Genomic DNA, 22,962 nt, shown 5'->3' on the forward strand with positions numbered 1-22,962 from the left:
TCCAGAGTTTCGCACTTCACCCCAAGTAAGATCCTACCAAACCTTCCTCTTCGTGGTAGACAATGCCATTCAAAGTCTATACCGCCGATAGAGTACTCAGGAATTGTGAGGTGAAATTATCTGTACCGGTCTCCATTAATGCAATAAAGTCAAGTTTGTGCTCTAACATCTCTTCCACTAGGAACCTTCTTTTAGCCAAGTTAGCAAGACCTCTTCTATTCCAAAAGATTCCTCTTATCTTCCATCAAATAATTTTTTTGACGTCTTTAACCTCGCGCTTCTGCGAACTACAGACACATGATAGACCTTCCTCTTTCAGGTTCTTCTTGGTCTATCCTGGTCAACCAGCCGGTCCATATAACCAACATCTGGCTTAGCGCTATCCGGCCCGATCTATACGAGCCAGCATGGGACATTGACATGGAGGTCGAATGTTGGCGTCGATGTATTTGAAGGAGCATGGATTTCATGAAGATGGGAAAGAAGTCAAAGACCACTCATTAAAGTACACATGTAGAGACATTATCCAGCGTTGCACCACATGACCGTAGCATCAAAACCCTATTGCATTAGGATGATAGCCAAGAAAAATGCAGGCGGCCTCGTGGGGTGCATTGGCGGTAGGAGTGGGTTCGTGGGGACAACCAAAGATGCGCAAACTACTACACGAGGGTGGCCAAAATGGTGGGGTACAAATCCACCGTGGGTTTCAAGGGGAAAGGTGAGAAGGAGAGTAACTGTAGAGAGTGCATCAGGCTGGAATCGAGGAGGGGTGTTGGAGTGGTACATGAAGGTGCATAGTTATTGTTGAATATGCAGAGCATGCGCTTGACATGGCCATTCTCCTACGAGGTGTAGAAGCAGGTGAGACGAAGGATCATCATGTGGGAGGAGAGGAGGGTGCATACACCTACATTGTTGAATTATGTTGTTGTTAGTTTGAAAATAAAGCACGAAACAAGATAAATGCATGGCTACATAGGCATAAAACGAAGCGAATGTAGAAAGTAATACCAAAAACAAGAGTTATTAGGGATAGTATTCGAAGTTTTAAGAAAAACAAATAACTTATAAAAAGAGGGTTGAACCAAAAAGTCATTTGGTAACTTCGAATAGTAGTTGATAACTGTTGGAACTCGCCCACAGATCGATCACATCAAAACATGATGAACACGCACGCGCAAAAACTTTTGGCCAAAGGCATGTGTCGTGCCTTTCTTTTCCCTCTTTTTATTTTCTCCTTTTTTCAACTTACGGTACAAAGTCTAGTTACAAAGTGTTGCTGCATATAAATATGCTGCCACCCTAACCTAATCGACCCATAGTAAACCGATTCTAACCCAAACACCTAAGCCTACACGGACTAAACCAACCTAGTCCAAATTGATCTCCTAACAGACTAAACTAATCACCGGCATGCAGCCGGACACATCAAGTAACTAATCAACGTAGCTAACATTTAGATAAGATTATATTTAACAATCTCTTCCTCATCTTGATGCTTGTCTTTCATGCTTCTTCTGATCTTGGTTAGTTATAGATTCGCGACTTGACGATCCACCTCAACGTATGATACACACTCACAGTCACTCTGCCAGGTAACACCATCGATCACCCCTAACACAGTACATGCCAACGAATCACAAACCATCCCATATAGAGACAGGTCCTCATTGAATAGGCTCAACTTCACTGATCATCGTCCCACTACACGCTTAAACTTGATCTTCACTTCACGTCTACGCCCTCGGTGTTACACCACACCGGACAACCCATCGACAGTGACACGCTTCATCTTCAACTGGACCTCACAGAGAAGAGCACTTGCACATGACGACGACGAATCATTGACTCGACGACGACCGAGATGTGCCAACCCGCATGACTACTTCACTCCCTCGGACAAGTCGATCGAACGTGTGAACTCATACGACTATTTAACTTCAACTCTCTTTGACGATGAACTTGATGGCTTCTCGGTACCGCACCTCAGCACCACCGCTCCGTAAAGGATCTTCTTCCACCGCCTTGCCGATGACAGCCCATCGTCCCTCCTTGTCACTTTGCCGAACAACTATCGCCTGAACCTCCTCGTCCGTCGCTCCACGAACGACTATTGCCCGCTCCTCCTCGTCGCTGCACCACCGAGCGACTTCATGGCCCGTCCCGAGGCGCTAGTAGATCGCCACCCCGAGGCAAGTGCAGCTTTGCCTTGAACCTTGCTCTGATACCAATTGTTGGAACTTGCCCACGAATCGATCACATCAAAACACGATGAACACGCACACGCAAAAACTTTTGGCCAAAGGCACCTGTCGTACCTTTCTTTTCTCTCTTTTTATTTTCTCATTTTCTCAACTCACGGTACAAACTCTAGTTACGAAGTATTGGTCCTGCGGCATATAAATATGGAACCACCCTAACCTAACCGATCCATAGTAAACCGATTCTAACCCAAACATCTAAGCCTACACGGACTAAACCAACCTAGTCCAAATTGAACTCCTAACACAATACGTATTAGACTAAACTAATCACCGGATCACGCCGACACATCAAATAACTAATCAACCTAGCTAAGATTTAGACAAGATTATATCTAATAATAACATACGAAGATCGTCTCCAAGCTACTTTCACTCCGATCTGATATCACACATTCATGGTGTCTTTTAAGAAGCGATTTACGCACAATAATTTTCTCCTCGCTAGTGAGACCGCCCAGCTGCTTCAAAAGAGAAGTTGCTATCTTGCTTAAGGCCTTGTTCGGCGTCCCTCCGCTCCGCGACTCTGCTTCTTGAGCTGGTGGAGCTTAAATTAAAAACCACAGAGCGGGAGAACGGGTACTTCACAGATCCTTACTTTTCGTGGACCTGATGGATTGCCGAACAGCTCCTAAAACCGCCATCGCGAAGGCATTTGATATGGTCACTTCTTTTTGGAAGGAGTGGCACACTTTATTAAACTAAAAATACAGCTACTACATCATGAATTAGTTCAGCTAGAAGAAAAATGAAGCATCACCATCCCAAGAAAATACAGAATTTATATCATAGGAACTTCTAGTTAAAGTGTGTGCCACCTTGTTTGCCTCCGACAATGAGAAAATGAGACTAATATAATCTTGTAAGAAAATTGAATGGTCTCATCGAAAAAGATTTTTTTTCTCCGCTTTATATTACAAAGCAACCAACATCGATACAACCAACGACAGATGCTGGGCTGAAGCAGCGCAGTCGCGCCAAAAAAACAAAAGAGAAAATACAAAAGGAATAAATACCAACAACGGTGGATCAATAAAAACGAAGAAGCCTCGTGACCACTGCTAGGCCAGTCTTTGAGAGTGATTCAGGTGCATAACAGATCAGGGCCCCATTTTTTGTAGGCCCCCAACTTTCTAGGTTGAGTGTACATTACAGGATTTTTTTTTTTGTAGTGGACGTCCAGCTCTTGGGCTGCATCTGCGGTCCAAATTCTCTACGCACGCGACGATGTACGCACACAGGATCTGATCGAGACGAGACTTCTAGACTCCTAGCGCAATATGCCCCTAAAAGTAAAGAAAAAAATCATGGTCGAGATCAATCGAGTAGAGACCTAATCTAGCGATGAGTCGATGACGGTTTCGCCTGCTCACTGAAGGAGATTAGGAGAAGAAAATGATGAGGCCCCTGCGTTGGCACTCGGCAGTCAATCATTCCGATCGCGTGACAAGCACCTGGTGACAAGGTAATTTGGCCACACATGCACACGCACTGCAGTGGCAACACCTGTTTAGGATGTTTCTATGTACTAGATGAAATAACACATATTGAAGTTATGTACTAAAGTGAAACTATTTTTAGTTGTTATGTAATATGAAATTTCAAAATTTAGGGCCTCATTTTGTGTTTCGCACATGGGCCCCCAATTTCTGGAGACGGCCTTGATCGTTGTGCCCATCGTAGATCTCCCACCAAGCTCCTAGACTCCGAAGCAACATACGAATCAACACCTTCAAAAAGGGACGCGACGATGACAACACTGCTGTCAAGGGTTTCCCCCGGTACGCGACGATGAGAAGGGAAGGTTAGCCCCCGACGCCTTTCAGGAAGGTCCGACATCACCCTCAGAAGCCACCGCGTCAGTGTCAATCAGGTCAAAAAGAATTTTTCCCGATCCCAACCTTCACCTCGGGTGCTCTGGAGCTCGGCACCATACTGACCATCACCCTGTCCCAACACGGTCTTGAAGCTTCCCACGCCGTCTCATCACTACACCACAAAGTGAGGCCTGCACAACGAAGAAGAAGAGCCAGGGCTAGGGCCGCAGCATCGTCAACACGCGGAAGGGCCCATGACAATCAGACTCAAAAGTGACCATATGGCTTGAATGTACAGTACGGCCGCTTGGTCCTTCTTGCTGAGGTTCTTTGGCATATAGTTTTGTTCCTAGTGGTATGGCGCTCCTAGATTGAAACTTTATCGTCTTCTACCACCACACGCATAGTCTTTGATTGCTCAACGAGACTTGTCAACGGGTTTCACGCAAGGGAATGCGTTCTCACCAATGCTTTTCATCATTATTCCTTCTGTAAACTAATATATAAGTATTTATATTATTAAAATAATAATCTAAACGCTTTTATATTAGTCTACGAAGGGAGTATCAATAATGAAGAGTTGGCCCTTGAACGTTTGCCCCCACCTATGTCCCCGTTTGTTTTTCTCTCTTGTATGCCACTCATTTCCACGTCTTGCATTAACTCAATCAAACCTTTGCAAAATCTCATCTAAATCAAAAATTCTTACATTCCACTGTTCATACCTAAGTCAAATCAAATCTTCTCAAAACCTCAACTAAACTAAAACTTTCGTCGGGTTCCCCTACCCATACCTAAATCAAATCACAACTTACCAAAACCTGAGCAAAATCAAAACATTCATTGACTTCCCCTACTCATACTCAAATTTTATCAAAATCTAAAATATCATGTGTGTAAGGTACTTGTCGGACGTGATTGTTGTTGAACCACTAGAATATGTATGCATCCGTTGAAGGCACAAACAATTGGCTATTTCTGATAATACGCATTCCCTTGTGGTGGCGTCGGAGCACCATAACCTCCCGGCTCCGCTGGCCTAGCACGGCTTCTACATCCATCGCTTCTCCATTTATGAGGTCGTACCATGGAGACATTCAAGTGATGCTAACAACAGATAATGATTACTATGAGACGAAGGTAATTGGGGAGCCCCCCTCCTCCCGTGACCTAGCGCCGTATCACCGGGAGGCGGCCGGGGCGCCGCACAACCCCTCCCTCTGTCCCCCCTCCTTCTCCCTCTCCCTTCACCGTCGTCGGCGGGCGCCCCCGGCTTTGGCTTGGGTGGTGCTGGTGGCGGCAGGAACTCCTTTTCCCTCGCGCGACCTTCCTTCCCATGGCAAGGGGCGGTGGCGATGCAACCCGGCAACCTCGTGGTGGGAACCGGCGGCCCATGTGGTGGTGGCGCTTCCCTTGGCGGTGGGGCGGACCAAATCTAGTCCCTTGGGGCCCCTCTGGGTCCTAGCGAGCCGGCTCCAGTGCGGCCATGATGCCTCCTGTGTGGTGAGTTGGGGGAGCGGGTCGGACCAGGGCCGGCGACACCGATGGCATGCCTTCTGCAGCACGGCGGCGGGAGCTTTACGGGCATCTGAGGGCCCGGACGGGCCTGGTATGCTCCTGCTGCGGCGTTTGGTCGGTTACCGACATTGACGGTGGAGGTTGGGCCCTTCTGGGTGCCGACAGTGTTGCTGCTTCTAGTCTCGGTTCCTCCTCTTCGTTGCGCAGGTCCCACTTTATGGTGTCGTGGTGAGACGACATGGGAAGCTTCAAGATCGTGTTGGCGCAGGGTGGTGGTCGGTATGGTGGTGGGCTCCAGAACGCCCGAGGTGAAGGTTGGGACCAGGAGAAATCCCTGTCGTCCTGGCCGACACCGACGCAGTGGCGCCTGAGGGTGCCGCCGGACCTTCCTAGAGGGCGTTGGGGGCTACCCATCCTTTCTCCTCGCCGTGTACCGGGGAAACCCTTGGCAGCAGCGTCGTCATTGTCACGTCCCTTCTTGGAGGTGTTGATTGGTACCGACGCTTCGGAGTCTAGGAGCTGGGTGGGAGATCTTCGGTGGGAGCAGCGGTCGCGAGGTTTCTTCGTTTTTTGTTGATCCGCCGTTGTCAACATTTGTTCCTTTTCTATCTTCTCTTTTTTTGGACGTGATTGTGTTACTTCCGTTTCAACACCTATCGTTGGTTGTATCGATGTTGGTTGCTTTGTAATATAAAGTGAAGGGAAACCATTTTTCAGAGGAGACCTTCAAGTGGTTAAAACTACCTTGGAGATATTCGGTGAGGAGCCTGATCTACTCCCTCTGTTCCTAAATATAAGTCTTTTAAGAGATTTCACTACGAACTACATATGGATGTATATAGACATACTTTAGAGTGTAGATTCATTCATTTTGCTTCGTATGTAGTCCGTAGTGAAATCTCTTAAAAGACTTATATTTAGGAACGGAGGGACTATCTTGCATGCCTTCCCAAGAGCTCTGGCTTTCCCATACAATGCAGAGATGACATCATCTAGCTCGTGAGCTCCATCCTGCTTTGATGATGCAATCAGCTGCACACCAAGTAGCCGGGCCTTCCTCTCTCCTTGAGAAACCTAGTGCCATATACTAACTCAAGGTGAGAGGAAAGATAATAGAAAAGCCCGGGGCATAAATCACTATTTTATTAGAAATATAATATAATATATCATTTAAATATCCTGAAATTTATCATTTTAATTTAAAAGGTACATTGTTCATGTGCTTCGGGTGGGCGGGCGGGCTTAGGATTTTAAGGTCGGGCCCGAACCAGGCCCAGCCTGGAGGATGCCCAGGTTTAGAGGATGGTTTGTCAAAACTTAGCCGGTTGAATTGCAGGTTAGCCGTTAATTGTCTTGATATATGAGCTTGATTCCTGCCCGATTTGCACTTTGAAACAGAATAGAACATTGCAGAGTTTCTTTGGCACGTTTGATGTCTGTTCAACATGTATAACGCGTCTGCTTTCAGTTTCCTCATCTACATATGGAAAAGACAAGAGTTCATCAAATGAACACTTCTTTTCTGATCTTTATCCACAGGGATCGACATTCGGTGATGTGGTAGTGCATTTTTCTTTTAATTCCTGCATTTTGAAACTGAGCCACTGATTGATATGCTATGTGCAGTGTTATCGGCGAATGAGAGGCCCGAGGCTATTGTAAAAGCGAGTGGAGTCTGTTTTAAACCTTGAAAATGTAAAGCGTGATGTAAATGAACCCTAACGTCTCAATCCCTGAAGTTCATACCCTGATCTCATTGATCCCGGTCGTTTTTGACCTTTAGTCTGTATTCAAACAGTAGGATTTCTATGTGGCTCCGGAGAGACCGGGATAGAGGTGAGTCAGCTACCTGCAGATGGGTCCCATGCGCGCTCAGCCGCCCCAGCCGTGCCCCCGCGCGCTCTCGCCCCAGCCGTGCCCGCGCTCGCGCTCAGCCGCCCCAGCCGTGCCCGCGCTCGCACCAGCCGCACCCGCGCGCGCCCCGGCCGCGCCCGCGCTCGCGCTCAGCCGCCCCAGTCGTGCCCGCGCTCGCCCCGGCCGCACCTGCGCGCGCCCCAGCCGCGCCCGCGCGCGCTGCCCCGCTCCGGCCGCGCACGTCCGCCCCAGCCCCAGCCGCGCACGCGCGCGCTCGCCCCCGCTCCGGCCGCGCACGCGCCCGCGCTCGCCCCGGCCGCACCTGCGCGCGCCCCAGCCGCGCACGCGCCCGCGCCCGCGCTCGCCCGCCCCAGCCGCGCCGCGCTCACGCCTAGGCCACACGCACGCACCAAGGTTCGATCCCCACTGGCATTTGATATAGAAAGTAGAAACAGCAAATTTCACCCAGGCCACATGGTGTCTTGAGTTTGCAATCCCACCCACCCGCGGCGCCACATCAGCAAATCCAGTCCTAAAACCGGTGTGAGGGCGATTTCAACCGGGATAAGAAATGTCAGGGTATGAACTTCAGGGATTTAAAGATCAGGGTTTATTTACGTCAAGCCCTACATCATCAGGGTTTGAAACAGACTTCACTCTTGTAAAAGCTATAGCTTACGGAGCGTGTGGGTACCTGGTGAAGCCGGTGCAAACCAATGATCTCAATATCATGTGGCGGCAAGTCATAAGCAGGAGAACCCCTGACCCATGGAGCTTCTGCAGCAGCATCGGTAATGCTGCCGCTGAGAAGGCGCAACCTACAGGAGGAGCCGCCGGCGGTGAGCAGGGCGGTGCAGAAAGCACCAAGTACGGATGGGCGAAGAGTCATGAACACGATGGAGATGACCATGATGCGAACAAGGAGAACGTGTCGCCGGACCGGTCGACCGGGAAGAGGCTGAGGACGACATGGACCAGTGAGCTGCATGACAAGTTTGTGAAGGCTGTCAGTCAGATCGGCATCAACAGTAAGAGAACTCGATCACACTTCTCATGGCTTGCAATATTAACCCGTCAAAAAAAATATTACCAAAACAAAGCATGCGATCTTGGCATTATTGTCTCTAGTATAAAAAGAACTTTTTGGTTATGCGAATGTATGTATGCAGGGGCTGTTCCATCGAAGATACTGGCTAAGATGAATGTGGATAATAACGTCTCTAGAGAGAGTGTTGCAAGTCATCTGCAGGTTTACTTTCTTCGCCTTGTGTATACTTTTCTTCTAAATATAATAGGCAATATATTGATGCATCAAGCTGATACTTTCCCAATATATAAGCACATCCACCACCTTATACTTGACTTCTGTATGCACTGAGTTAATTTCCTTTTCTTTTGCTGTATTCATATCTCACAGTGCGCCCAAAAACTGGAATTTCATAGACTTGTTCCACCTTACTTAGCTTGTACTTAGCTTGTCTTTACAGAGGGAGAATAATTCTTCTGTGAGAATGTGACACATCTGATATAATGATCATGCCCGATGATTTCTAGAGTTTTTGGAGCCATGCAGCACTTTCGTTCCTTTAATTTGTTCTCTATATATATGCCTTCTTCTTTTTTGCAAGATCTATATATACATCTTCAGAACAATAAAAAACAAAATATAATCTCCATGCGCTTCTCATCTCATCTATGTGCTCGCCTATCTTGTGATTTCAGAAGTACAGGATGTATCTTAGAGGGGCCGTGGACGAGGCGGAAGAGAGGCGCAATTTGCTTGCTGCTGAAAGGTGTAACATAAGTAGGGACGCTCTGGAAGAAGGCATCAAGTATTTCCATGGACAAGGGATATATCGGCCGTCAGCAAACCCAGCCTCTTGGAACCCTACCAGTCTCCCCACAGGGAGGGATCATACATCCGCGTTCGGAGCGCGTGGTGCGGGTGCCCATGGTGGCAGCATGCTCTTCAGGGATGCCGCACCTAGATCATCGTCACTGCTGCCGGGTGCGAGACAGTGGCCCTCTTCCTCCAGCTCCAGCCATTCCCGTGGCGACTCATCCTACATGGGCATACTGCGCGGCAACCTGCTGGGGACAAACAGAGGCATCTTCTTGGCGGACAGAGACAGACACAATGCTGGGATGTGTTTGCCTCTGAATCGGTTTCCAATGCAGTCATCTCGCCAACCGGGATTCCGACCTCCAGTTCGGAGGAATCCATACAGAGATACCGGGAACTGCCTAGGCAACTCCTGGCAAGCAGCTATGAAGTATCCTGATCTTAGCCGTGACGATTGGAGAACGACTCCAGGGCCATCGCAGGCGAACATCCCCAACATCAACCAGCTCACATGCCTTGGAGCCTCACCAGCTGGGCAGATAGCTGGCCAGGTACCGATGAGTCTCGACGAGCTGCAGAATCAAATAGCAGCTTTCTTAAACAGCAGAACATCGCTGGCAGGTTCCAGTCAGGAGATGGCGCCTTTCAACGTCGATGTAGCCATCAACAACAACACAAGCTCAGTACAGATGCTGAATGGCAACATCGCAATCGACGGCAACACAAGCTCAGTAGAGATGCTGGATGATGACTTCGCAATCGACCACAACGCAAGCTGGGCAGAGATGCTGGATGGTGACTTCGCAATTGACGACAACACAAGCTGGGCAGAGATGCTGGATGGTGACTTCGCAATCGACGACAACACAAGCTCAGTGAAGATGCTGAATGGTGACTTCCCAATCAACTACAACACAAGCCAGGTGGAGATGCCGAATGGTGACTATGCAATCAACAACAACATAAGCTCGGTGGAAGCAGTCAACAACAACACAAGCTCGGTAGAGATGCTGAATGGTAACTTCGCACTTGGTAGTGCTTCAAGCATCGGTGCTGCATTGCCTGATCTTGAGATGGGGACTTCTGCCGCGCCAACTCAGATGCTGAATGGTGGGGGTGCAGGCGGCGTTCTCCCTGTGCAAGCACAAAGCACAGCTAATCAAGAAGCTGTTGATGGTCAGCTGAATATCAACAGTGATGAGTTCTGGGAATTTGGAGATTTTTAGATGGACAGAATTTTTACCGTCATCAACATGCTTAATGAGGTAAGAAGTTTTCTCATTCTTTTCCTGCATGATGCCTGCCCATTTTTACCCAGCCTGCTTTCGTTTTGGCACATATACTACTATCTTGTCTCCAGTTTTTTCAGGCTTTGCACATAAATGCACTAGCACTACGGAGTTAGATAAGGTTGCATCTAACTAAACTTGTTTTCCGACTGCAGGGTTTAGCAATCAACGAGGTTAATATCATGGATGGAGACCTGTAGTTAGGTCGTTAGCCCCTAACTTGGAGAGAGATGCTCCTCTACCTGCTGATTCTTGCACATTCTGTGTGTGAAATTGTGCTAGTCAGAAGGAGTTTAGTTTTATCTGTTATCTTTTGGAGTCATAAATAAGGTTGTCCTGTATGTTAGGCAGAACCAACTTTCATGTATGATTTAGATTATGAGATGGCATGCCATCAGCCTGTACTCTAGTCATGGAGTTCAGTTTTACATCAGATTTAGCTTTTACTCGGTGGTTGTCTTTTGGGATCCTAAACAAGGTTATGTTATGTTTGGTAGAACCAATTTTCATGTATGATTTACACTATCAAATGGAGTGTCTTTTATAAATTATCTGGAACGATGTGCTACATTAATTTGTATCACTGCAATGCTGCTCTTTCCATAGAATTAACAAGAAAGAAACCAACAGTCTAGATATAGATCTTCATTGTTTTATTGCGGTCTTAAACTGAGTAGTGAACCGAAGAAATATTCCTTTTCAGAAATAGAAGCACTTCCATGTGTTTTTGGACCCTGATAAGTGTCACACGTGTGGCACGAACACATGGCAACTCCGAACATTTTTTATGGCAAGTTTAGTTACGCAAGGATGGCAACTTTAGTTGCCAAGCGCCTTACGTTACGCCTGGACCAAATGATCTTTGTTCTTACTGCTTGGTAGAACAAAGCAGGGCATCAAGTCGATAGACAACATCGCAAGGGTTTTGACACTTTGGTCGTGTTGGTAGTTTGGTGGGTATGAAAGCATAGGAATGGTTATGTGTTTTTGAGGGGGCTTCACCTAGTCTTAATATAATTCTGCAGAACATGAGGGAGGAGGCTCACTTGTGGGGTATGCTTGGGGTCAAAGGGCTACAAGGGATTTGGCCTTAGGTGTTTCTTTGTAATAGACTTCTGTCCTAATGGGCGTGTATGAGGCTTTTTAGAACTCTTTCCTCTTCTTAATATAATGATGCGCAGCTCTCCTGCGTGTTCTAGAAAAACAGTTGTCTGAAGTAAGAAGCAAGGGATCTTCGGGTCAAATATATGCAGTACCACTGTGCCTCCAATGAAGGTAAGCTTGTTTCTATCAGCAGGTGCAGAGCCGACAGTAAACTGAGTGAAGCACTCCATTTGTAAAATTGAGTGAAAACAAACATATGGGGTGAAGTTCAGTAACACGTCTCTTGCAAGTGGAAGGAACTGTATGATGCAGGAAACAAACCATTGATGGTTCAGTAACTGAGTCCCCAAATTTTAATGTTTGTTCCGGAAATAAACTGATGTTGGTACCCCACCAGGAAGCAAACAAACACCCAACAAACTGGATAAATTGGAGCATCCACCCAGAAACTAATACTTTGATTATATTGACCAGAACAAAGCTCCCAGAACATTCCATCCCCAGTCCACATCAGCAAAACAGAGAAGAAAAGGAGTGTCATATGCTTATGTGCAGCAGTGCAGAAGCACAACTGAATATTAATTGCATTGACGGAGATCGGGTTTACCAGCGTTTACGAGCCTGTATTTCAAAGGAACTATCTCACTTCCTGAAGGATTCAAAGTAAATTACCAATGCCCTGAACAAGACATTAGCCTGTTATCTGTAACTCGTAATGAGCCAAATTCATCATTGCCATAAAAAAAATTCAAAAGGTTTACCCACCGAAAGCAGCAGAGTGAAAGTGAACTAGTATAAAAGAAATGGTGCAATAAATAGTGAGGTTGAAATCACAGATTACTAATAAAAGTACAAAGGGGGGAGGACTAGGAGAGAAAAATTTAGCCCCATTTGCAACGTAGGGAAAGGGGGGATGCTGCAGATTATGATGCCTAGAATTTATACAAGTGTGAGAAGAAAACATGATTCATCATTTATGCACCATTCTTCAGCAGATGCAGCAAAGAAAAACAGAGGTTAGGAGAAAAACATTGCATGCTTTCAACACAGCCATAAAACTAAGATGCGTCAGTAACAGCCTAAAATTTTAGCTATGCAATTCGGGTCCCCCGTTTTCATTGGGCTCTGAGGAATGAGCGCATGCGGTGAACGCGGCGGCACCGCGGCAATGAGTGGTGAGGTCAGTTTCATGTGGTTCGGGAGGAACAGAGCTTCGGTCTTTATGGAGAAAATTACATTTACAGTAATTCACTTTGGTCATTGTATTAACGAAAACATAATTTAGGGTTACCGGGCTGGACATGACACGTCGACAGAAAATTAAGAAGCGAGCAACCACCACCTGTTCGAGACGGTTCAACTTTTCATCGACGCCTCCGAGGCACAGGAGAAGAGAAAGGAAAGGGGAGGAGGTGATCAGAGTGATGCTCGGTTAGGGTTTCGTCGCCGCCGACGGATGCATCCACCGACGGAGCGACGGTGGCCAGAGGGTTCATCGACGACTTGAACCATGTCACCTCGTCGTCGAGTAGAAGGAGATCCAGCGCCTGTGTATGGTAAGCCCATGTTTCCTCTCTGGACCTCTGCAACCACCCCCCCCCCCCCCCAACACACACACACACCCCTCTTCTCTCTGAAACTAGTGATTTGAGGTCGATTAGGTGGTTAATCGCTCTTATTTGCCTTCAGATTTTGATGTAACTGCTAGGATTTTCGTTCTTCTATGGATTTTAGGCGGTTAATCTAGGGTTTTATGTCAACCTGCAGATGAAATTGCTATGCCTCAAATGCCTCAAACTTCAATCTTTGCATCAATTTTGGTGGTTATTTCCTTGGAGTTGGTAAAAACTGTGCATATGTGAATGGAGAAAACGTGTGGTATGATTATGTCGAAGGGGATACACTTACTGTGGTGAAGTTAGAAGATCTGGTTGAACAACTGGGCTATGAAGTGAAGGGAAGATGCACATGTATTACTGTGTGCCTGGTAAACCAATGACTGAAGGTGGTCTTGTGAAGATAACTTGCAATGATGACTGTCTGAACACGAGGGAACATGTAACATTTGGACACAAGTATTTGCAAATGTATCTTGATCATGATGACAACTTCACGCAGTTTGACTGGGATGATGTGATAGAGTTTCCTGTAGCAGACTCGCCTACTGTTGTTAGTCCTATCAAACCAATTCAGATCAGTAAGGAGGGAGCACTAGAGAAGCATAACTAGGAGATTCAGAAAGATTTATTGGATAGAAAAAATTTAAGGAGGAAGCAGTGCAAAATATGCAGTGTAAGTTCGTCACTCATGTGACCATTGCAGATGATGCAGACCAAGCAGAAGAAGAACAAGGAATAGGTGGAGATCAAGCTGTAGATCAAACAGTAGAAGAAGAAAATGCACAACAAGCAGTAGAAGAAGAAAATGCACAACAAGCAGGAGAAGAAGCAATTGCATATGTGGAGGAGCGGTGTGAAGAGGATAGTGAGGGAGAAGTTTCTGATGCTGAAGTAATTGGGAGTGAACAAGGATCAGCCTATGCTCATGATATTGTAGATAGTGATTATGATGTGAGTGATTTAGATGATGATCTTAAAGAGGGCACAGTGGAGGAGCCTGCTGATGTTCATAGTAGAGCGAAGCCAGGCCCTGTACAAGGATCTGATGAAGAAGAACTTGAGCTACCAGATTCTGATGATGAAGCAGCTGCAAGGTATAAATTTACAAGCTTTAGGAAAGAAGATTTGCATGATCCACAATTCAAAATTGGACGGGTTTTCTAGTCACCAGAAATGTTTAGACAAGCAGTGAGAGAATATGCTTGCAAAAACAGAATTGACATCAAATTGCCAGTAAATGACAGGAAAAGAATTTCAGCAAAATGTCAGCGTCACGGCCCGTGGAACATTTGTTATAGTTACGATAGCAGAACAAAATGCATGGTCATCAAGAGTTAAAATGATGAGCACAAATGTTCTAAGAAGTGGAAAGTAAAGGCGTTTACTTCTAGATATCTTGCAGAAGAGTACTTGGAGTACTTCAGGGCAGATCAAGGAATGAACTTGAGAAATTTTGGGAGGTTAGTGCAAAAGGACTGGAATATGAGAGTTTCTTGTAGTAAACTAAGCAGAGCAAGGAGATATGCATTGAAGATAATCCACGGAGATGTTGAGGCACAGTACAACATGCTTTGGGATTATGCAAATGAAGTTATAAGATCCAAACCTAGCAGCACATTTTTCATTCAATTAGACAATGAATCAAGGTTCAAGAGATGCTACTTCGGTTTTGATGCATGTAAAAGAGGATTCCTTGTAGGGTGTAGGCCCATAATTTGCTTTGATGGTTGTCATTTGAAAACTAAGTATGGAGGTGTGCTTCTGTCTGCAGTGGGCATGGACCCTAATGATTGTATCTATCATATTGCACACTATGTTGTAGGTGTTGAAGATAATAACACTTGGAGCTGGTTTCTGAGCACACTGAGCAAGTTCTTGGGATTCAAAACACCTCAGCATGGATTGTCATGTGTGATAAGCAAAATGGCCTAATAAATGTTGTAGAGTAGCATTTTCCTCACTCAAAACACAGATTCTGTGTCAGGCACCTTTGGTAGAATTTCAGAGAGAAATACAGAGGAGATGTTTTGAAAACAAGCTCTCGAAGATAACTAGGTGCGCAACAGTTGATCAGTATGAAGAATATATGGAAGAAATGGTTTTGTTCTTTTTTGTCAGTGTTCAGCGGTCAAATGAATGTTATGAAATCCAAAATGTGTGTTCAGTCCAGGCCATGCAATAACATCACTTTGCAACAAGAGGGGAATCGGCTGTAGACGTGGGAAATGAGAGGAGAATTGGCTCACAATAAACCCTTGATGTATCATGTCCAGTTCGTGAGTCAAAGTGTTTTTTGGTCAGATTCGTCCATGTGGACATAATACGCGCAGAAATGGTATGGGTTACCATACAGTGACCCGGTTCAGCGAGTCCGGTGACCGCAAATTGCGTTTTCGTAATACCGTGACCAAAGTGACCCCTAGAGTCAAGTTCAGTTATTGTAGATGTAATTTTCTGATCTTTTGGATGGGCAAACGTTTCCACCGGTGGAAACGTTGGTCCGGACGCATCCACGCACACGCGCTACAATGACTCGAGTCACGACACGTGGGGCGACGGGGAGCCACATACGTTATATTTTCCCCATCTCACGCAGGTGTCGTTGAAGGGTGCTAGGCAGAGCTCGCCGCCGTCGGCCTCCATCCTGCGCGTCAGCTCCTCGAATCCCTCGGTTGCCGCCGGGTCGCACATCTTCTCCCCGTCCTTCTATCTCGCCATCTTCTTCCTCGTCCCTTTGTCTCGCCAACCCCCGAGCTAGCTTCCCCCTTGATTCACTCTCTCAGTTGCATCTACTACTGCTCCATGATGACCGGAGCTACAACAGCTATGGCTAGCGAGCTGCATCCATGACCGGCGATGCACAACACTATATTTTGTTGCAAACCGGCTATGAGGAAGTTGCGACTAGCTCGAGGTAGAGCTGCAACCGGCAACTCATTTTGCTACGGTCGACGCATATTTTTGCTGGATTGAGAGAAGTGAGTGTTGAGACCGGCGTTCAGCGGAGGTGCAACCAGCATCACAAAATGCTACATCGAGTTTTTTTGTTTGTTGCAACTGGAGAGCAGACTGGCTAAGACCGATGTGCGGAATAGTTGCAACTCGTAGTCCCAAATGCTACAATCGGCTTCCTAAAATGCTACATCCAGCATCTTAAAAAGCTTCAACATGATACATGAAGTTGGGCCGGCCTGTTGGGGAACGTTGCATGGGAAACAAAAAAAAATCCTACGCACATGAAGACCTATCATGATGATGATCATCTACGAGAGGGAGATCGGATCCACATACCCTTGTAGATCGCTAAGCGGGAAGCGTTAATAAACGCGGTTGATGTAGTGGTACGTCTTCACAATCCGTCCCACGAACCGTCCCACGAACCGTCTCATGATCCGTCCCACGATCCGTCCCGATCAAGTGCTGAACGGACGGCACCTCCGCGTTCCGCACACGTATAGCTCGATGACGATCTCCGCCTTCTTGATCCAGCAAGAGAGACGGGGATGTAGATGAGTTCCCCGGCAGCGTGACGGTGCGCCGGTGGTGGTGGTGATCTATTCCTGCACGGCTTCGCCTAAGCACCGCAGAAATACGATCTAGAGGAAGAACTACGAAGTAGAGGTTTAGGGTTGCACGTGGAAAAGTTGTGTGTCAAAAACCCTAAAACCTCTAGTATATATAGGAGGAACCAAGGGGTGGAGACTTTCCTCCTACTCCAAGTAGGAGGGGTCGGCCGAGCTAGGAAGGAAGGAATCCTCCTCCAATTTGGTTTGGAAGGAGGAGTCCTTTCCTTCCTTCCCACCTCCTCTTTTTTTTTTCCTTTGTTGTTCTCTTTGCTGAAATAGTCCTATTGGGCTGGCCTCACTAGCCCACTAAGGGCTGGTGCGCCACCCATGGGCCTATTAGGTTCTCTCCCGGGTGGGTGGCCCCTCCCGGTAAAACCCTGGAACCCATTCGTCACTCCCGGTACTTTACCGGTAATGCCCGAAATCTTTCCGGAAGCCAAATGCAAAAATCCTATATATCAATCTTCGTCTCCGGACCATTCCGGAACTCCTCGTGACATCCAGGATCTCATCCAGGACTCCGAACAACCTTCGGTCACCAACACATATAACTCAACTATACCGAAACGTCACCAAACCTTAAGTGTGCAGACCCTGCGGGTTCGAGAACTATGCAGACATGACCTGAGACACTCTTCGGTCAATAACCAATACCGGGACCTGGATGTCCATATTGGCTCCCACATATTCTACTAAGATCTCTATCGGTCAAACCTCTATGTCAAGGATTCAGTTAATCCCGTATGTTGTTCCCTTTGTCCTTCGGTATGTTACTTGCCCGAGATTCGATCGTCGGTATCTCCATACCTAGTTCAATCTCGTTACCGGCAAGTCTCTTTACTCGTTCCGTAATATAAGATCCCGTAACTAACTCCTTAGTCACATTGCTTGCAAGGCTTGTTGTGATGTTGTATTACCGAGTGGGCCCCGAGATACCTCTCCGTCACATGGAGTGACAAATCTCAGTCTTGATCCTTGCCAACCCAATAGACGCTTTTGGAGATACCTGTAGAGAACCTTTATAGTGACCCAGTTATGTTGCAACATTTGATAACCCACAAGGTATTCCTCCGGTGTCCGGGTGTTGCATGATCTCATGGTCATAGGAACAAATACATTGACATGCAGAAAACAGTAGCAATAAACTGACACGATCATATGCTACGTTCATAGTTTTGGGTCTTGTCCATCACATCATTCTCCCAATGATGTGATCCCGTTATCAAGTGACAACACTTGTCTATGCCCAGGAAACCTTGACCATCTTTGATCAACGAGCTAGTCAACTAGAGGCTCACTAGGGACAGTGTGTTGTCTATGTATCCACACATGTATTTGAGTTTCCAATCAATACAATTATAGCATGGATAATAAACGATTATCATGAACATGGAAATATAAAAAAAACCAGTTTATTATTGCCTCTAGGGCATATTTCCAACACGGCCATGGTGTAATAGCAAAAAAACTACAACACAGAGATGAAAATGCTACATCCGGCCCCTGAAAAAGCTTCATGAGGCTATGGTGCTTTACAGTAGATGTGACCGACAACGGCGAGGACGACATTTTTGCTGCATCAGCCTCAATTTTTTGCTACTATCAGCGACATGTTTTTCTAAGTCCATTCATGGGTCATGGTGCTTCAAGCACGACCATGAAGCACAAAACGAGATGATGGTGGTGGGTTGCCATGAATCCCGGCAACGAGATCTGGCATGTAGCAAGGATAAAACGTGCGGTGCTACGATCGGGAGGGGTGGGGCAGTAGAAGAGCACGATGCACGCCCCATTGAGTTTCATAAGATGTGGGAGTGTTGCGCGAGATACGGGAGGAGCGGGAGAGAGGAGAGCACTATCCATGAGGCTGCTAGACGCGAGCCACATAGCAGCAATCACCGAGAGGAGGCGGCAATAGAGTTGTTGTAGACACGGAACAAAGGAGATGCGGGGAAGAAGACAAGGAAGACGACGACCTGCCCCTGGAGATCCAATGACTCATACTGTTGGGATCGTGCGGCTGTGGTCCAACTGACCCAATTTGGGTCGGGTGTCAGCGGCTAGCAGTCGCCTTTTGGATACTGACTACCTACGGACTCAATGTAGATTGGTTATAGTTGTTAGGAAACTAGACAATTCCCCACGGGCAGGCTGGCAATGAGGATAACCCATGCGGGTAGTGGACTTTCATCTCGTCCCCGCAACAGCCTTTTCATACCCGTCCCTATCCCCATACCCGTTTGTGGGGATAAAATATTTTCATTTCCATCCCCGTCAAGTTTTTCATCCTGATGGGGAAACCTATACACACAATCAATAACAAGCTTTTATAGCATTTTGGTACAAAAATAGGATTTTAACATAATAAAAAATAAGATGCGGCTAAGTTAGGGATTTCTTAGTATTTTTCTCCAAAGGGGTGGGATGTGTGAAAATTTAGGTCGGTAAGGATGGAAATTACGTGGGGTCTACTAATTTTAGGCCCCACATGTAAGGCCTTCATGGGTAAGGCGGGTAACGGTCACAGGTAATGTTATTTCACCCCCATACCCATCCTCGTCTTGGGCGCTGGGTAAGGTATTTTACCCACTAGATTTCCCGTGAAATTAAAGTTGGCACATCCTCGTCCTGTGATAGAGTGATTATCCACAAGGATTGGGTAACGGTTAACCATTGCAAGCTTGACTCACGGATTGTTATGGGAATTGTTGGCAATATGTTTAGATGATACATGTTTATATGAAACATGAGTATTACAATTAACAATATCAGCATGAAAATACAAATCCATGAGATTTATTTAACTAAATTGCTTTATTGTCATAAAATAGATTTGGAACATAAGTAGCATAATGTGATTTTAAAATTCTTTGGAGTTGTCCACGTGGATGTCTTCTTCCTTAAGGAAAAAGTGGACATGAGTAATGAGTATGACTCTTTCCGCGTGAATTGTTGCGTTAAATTTGTTACAAAAAAGGAAAAAATAGTTACTAAATATAATGAAAAGAAAGTATCTAAAAATCTAAGAAAAATAAGTTTTAGTTAAAAATGTCATTTCAAACAAAAATTTGAAGGATGACTAACATGAATATATGATGTGGCACTCTTGTATGCATGGACTAATGCTAAAATAATTGTAATTTATAAGTTAAACACTTGACTCACTTATGTGGAAAATTTTGAATGGCTTAGTGGGAGCGAAGACTTAAATGCATTGCTTAGTGGAACATTGAGGTGGACACTTTGCATGTTGAGATAATTGGAACCAGATTCTTAAGAATGTAAGATATGCAACTTGATATTATCATATGCTAGCCATCATATATATACATGTATAGGGAGAGGCCAATGGGCAGAATACAAAAGGTAAAAGCCACCACAACACTGATTTTGAAGAGGTAAAATTCATGTTGCGCTCTAGTTTGGGCCTTCATGAAGAAGTCGCTCAGTTGTAACTTGGGAGGCACATATTGAAGAGCACTAACATGGTCATGCACCTGTATTGTCTGACAAAAGTGTAGTAGGTGTACTAATAGTAACACCAAAATCCTCAAGTAACCGGCGTAACCAAGTAACATATGTCGTGAGAAGAGTCATAGCTCGCAACTCAGCCTCTGCACTCGAATGGGAAACTGCAGTTTATTTCTTCATCTTCCAGGCAATGAGATAACCACCAAGAAAGACACAATCAGCAGAAAGTGAATGGCTACCCGAAGGATCACTAGCCCAGGTAGCATCTGAATAAGCCTAGAGATGTAATGACCTGGAACCAGGAAAGAAGAGACGGTGAGAGATCCTGCAACGAGGATATCATAGAGCACAAAGGAGGTGACTATAATAAACCGAAGTGTGACAAGAAACAAAGTAACTCAGGATACGAACAATATAGGAGATATCCGAACGGGTGACAGGATAAGGCTCCCAACAAGATGGTGATAACGGGTCGGATCAGACAAGGGCTCATCATGAGAAGCACAAAGGTGAACAGTAGGCTCCATATGAGTCTCAATAGTGCGCTCATCACTAAGAGGTGCACGAGTAAGAAGATCTTAGATATACTTATATTGAGAAATAAAAAAGGCATCATAAGTGGAGGAAATCTCAATCCCAAGAAACTAACAAAGATGACCAAGATCGGACATAGAAAACTGCTCACTCAGATGGGCATTGACAAAGGCAATGTACTCAAGATCATCGCGAGCGATGACCATGTCAGCAACATATAGAAGAAGAAGAGTGCGACCACGAGCAGAAAGGTGCACAAACAATGTTGGATCATGGACATTAGGCAGAAAAACTAATCTAAGCGGAGCTATTCGGTATCGTTGTGCCCATGTCCAACGGTCAGTTGCATTCCTCGAAGCATTTGTCTAATAGCTGACGAGGTAGAGTAGGACATGGTACAAGTGTAGGCTCACTGGAGTCAAGTTGTCTCCATCTCTCATGACCCACTCTTCCTCGTAGGAGCCCGTCGCGTGCATGTCGTTGGTGAACATGAGATCGATGATGGATATGTCATGGTCGGAGCCGGTGGCATCCCCAATACTGGTGTGGATCCCGGGCTGGTCGTACACCATGTGCAGAAGAGTGTGACTCCGCCTTGCCAATGGCACATGACTAAGGCTCACGCCGCCTCCCGCGCCCGCTGCATTGCACGGCAGGCACATCGTGTCATACTTGCATCGGACAACAGACATGGGTTCACCTCTGCCTCGGCGCACCAACAAAGCAGTTGCGCATCCACCACCGCATTCGGACACTAGACAGGGCCGCAACGGCTTTGATGAGGCAGCGGTTGCACACCACGTGCCAAATCCATGTGTTATTTGGGAAGATGAAATGAATTTCCAGCAGAAGGAGTCTGACCGCTGTCGACAGGCGACCTCCTCTCGGGAGCGGCGAAGCACAACACTCACGATCATATCCTCCTCGAGGACCCATGGGACAAGATGTGGATCAACGAATCTGGAGGCATAGGACTCGGATCTGTTACCCGCCATGCCGGAGAAGGTGAGAGATTGCAAGATGGGAACTTGTGGATGGATAGGGGTGAACTGAAGGGGAGGGGAGTGGAATGCAGCTAGGGTCTTGTCCATAGTGCGAATAGGATCCAATTTATGTGAGGTCAGGTGGGTCAGAGTGGGCCAGATCTGAAATGGTGCTGGGGTCCAGACATCCCCATATCTGCCATAGATATGGACTGGATATGGGGGTTGCCGGTCAGTCCGGGTGCTTGGGCCAGATATGGGACGCCCAATTGGGTGGCGTATTTTCATCCGAACACTGACTGGACAACTCGCGCGGGCGTGTGAGGCGAGTACGGGGTGTGCGATTGTGGATGCTCTTAGGTTTCTTTTGAGGAACCAGTCCATCAGAATTCAAGTTTTAAATTTGATATTGATGGTCGTATTTTTATATTTATTTTAGTGATTTTGGTGATGCTTATTCAGTGAAAGGAAATATTCCTATTAAATACGACGCATGTGATGGCTTTGTCAATCTTGAGATGTTATGTCGTCTTAGTGTTTCAAAGGTGTTCATAGAAATAGAATATGTGTATGTGTGTTTATAGGAATTAGTATATGTGCATATGTGTGCATTGATGTCTACTACCCAACTTTATTCTTGTAGATGTTGTTGGGCCTCCAAGTGCAGAGTTTTGTAGGATAGCAGCAATTTTTTCTCAAGTGGATGACCTAAGGTTTATCAATCTATGGAAGGTGTAGTATGAAGATGGTCTCTCTCAAACAAGCCTACAATCAAATACAAGAAATCTCTTGTGTCCCCAACACACCCAATACAATGGAATATTGTATAGGTACACCCACTAGAGGAAGACAACATACATCGCATCAAAATATCGAACGAATACCAAATTCACATGACTACTTATAGCAAGACTTATCCCTTGTCCTCAGGAACAAAAGTGACTACTCACAAAGCATAATTATGTTCATGACCAGAGAGGTATTGAATAGCATTAGAGATCTGAACATATGATCTTCCACCGAGTAATCTAACTAGCATCAACTACAAAGAGTAATTAACACTACTAGCAACCTTACAAGTACCAATCGGAGTCGCGAGA

General features: G+C 46.1%; 1 protein-coding gene and 1 long non-coding RNA gene across 2 annotated transcripts; both read left to right on the top strand.

Annotated features, from left to right (window-relative positions):
• Positions 1 to 5,837: 5,837 nt before the first annotated feature.
• On the top strand, positions 5,838 to 11,068 carry LOC123409114. The gene is made up of 8 exons (XM_045102097.1): positions 5,838 to 6,156; positions 6,806 to 6,904; positions 7,068 to 7,151; positions 7,383 to 7,867; positions 8,046 to 8,481; positions 8,623 to 8,702; positions 9,176 to 10,561; positions 10,741 to 11,068. Exons 1-7 carry the CDS (start codon positions 5,838 to 5,840, stop codon positions 10,520 to 10,522), a joined length of 2,850 nt encoding a protein of 949 aa, XP_044958032.1. The 3' UTR covers positions 10,523 to 10,561; positions 10,741 to 11,068.
• Positions 11,069 to 13,093: 2,025 nt separating this feature from the next.
• On the top strand, positions 13,094 to 15,608 carry LOC123411064. The gene is made up of 2 exons (XR_006613165.1): positions 13,094 to 13,245; positions 13,457 to 15,608. It is a non-coding gene; the product is annotated as an uncharacterized LOC123411064 (long non-coding RNA).
• Positions 15,609 to 22,962: the final 7,354 nt, after the last annotated feature.

Source organism: Hordeum vulgare, chromosome 7H, assembly GCF_904849725.1.
Source record: "Hordeum vulgare subsp. vulgare chromosome 7H, MorexV3_pseudomolecules_assembly, whole genome shotgun sequence".
Taxonomy (NCBI): Eukaryota; Viridiplantae; Streptophyta; class Magnoliopsida; order Poales; family Poaceae; genus Hordeum; species Hordeum vulgare.

Coding starts and splice junctions, on each gene's coding strand:
- LOC123409114 (XM_045102097.1), top strand. CDS start 5,838: ATGGGAAGCTTCAAGATCGTGTTGGCGCAGGGTGGTGGTCGGTATGGT. Junction 6,905..7,067: donor ATGCCCAGGTTTAGAGGATG/GTTTGTCAAAAC, acceptor GTCTGCTTTCAG/TTTCCTCATCTACATATGGA. Junction 7,152..7,382: donor TCCACAGGGATCGACATTCG/GTGATGTGGTAG, acceptor TTTGACCTTTAG/TCTGTATTCAAACAGTAGGA.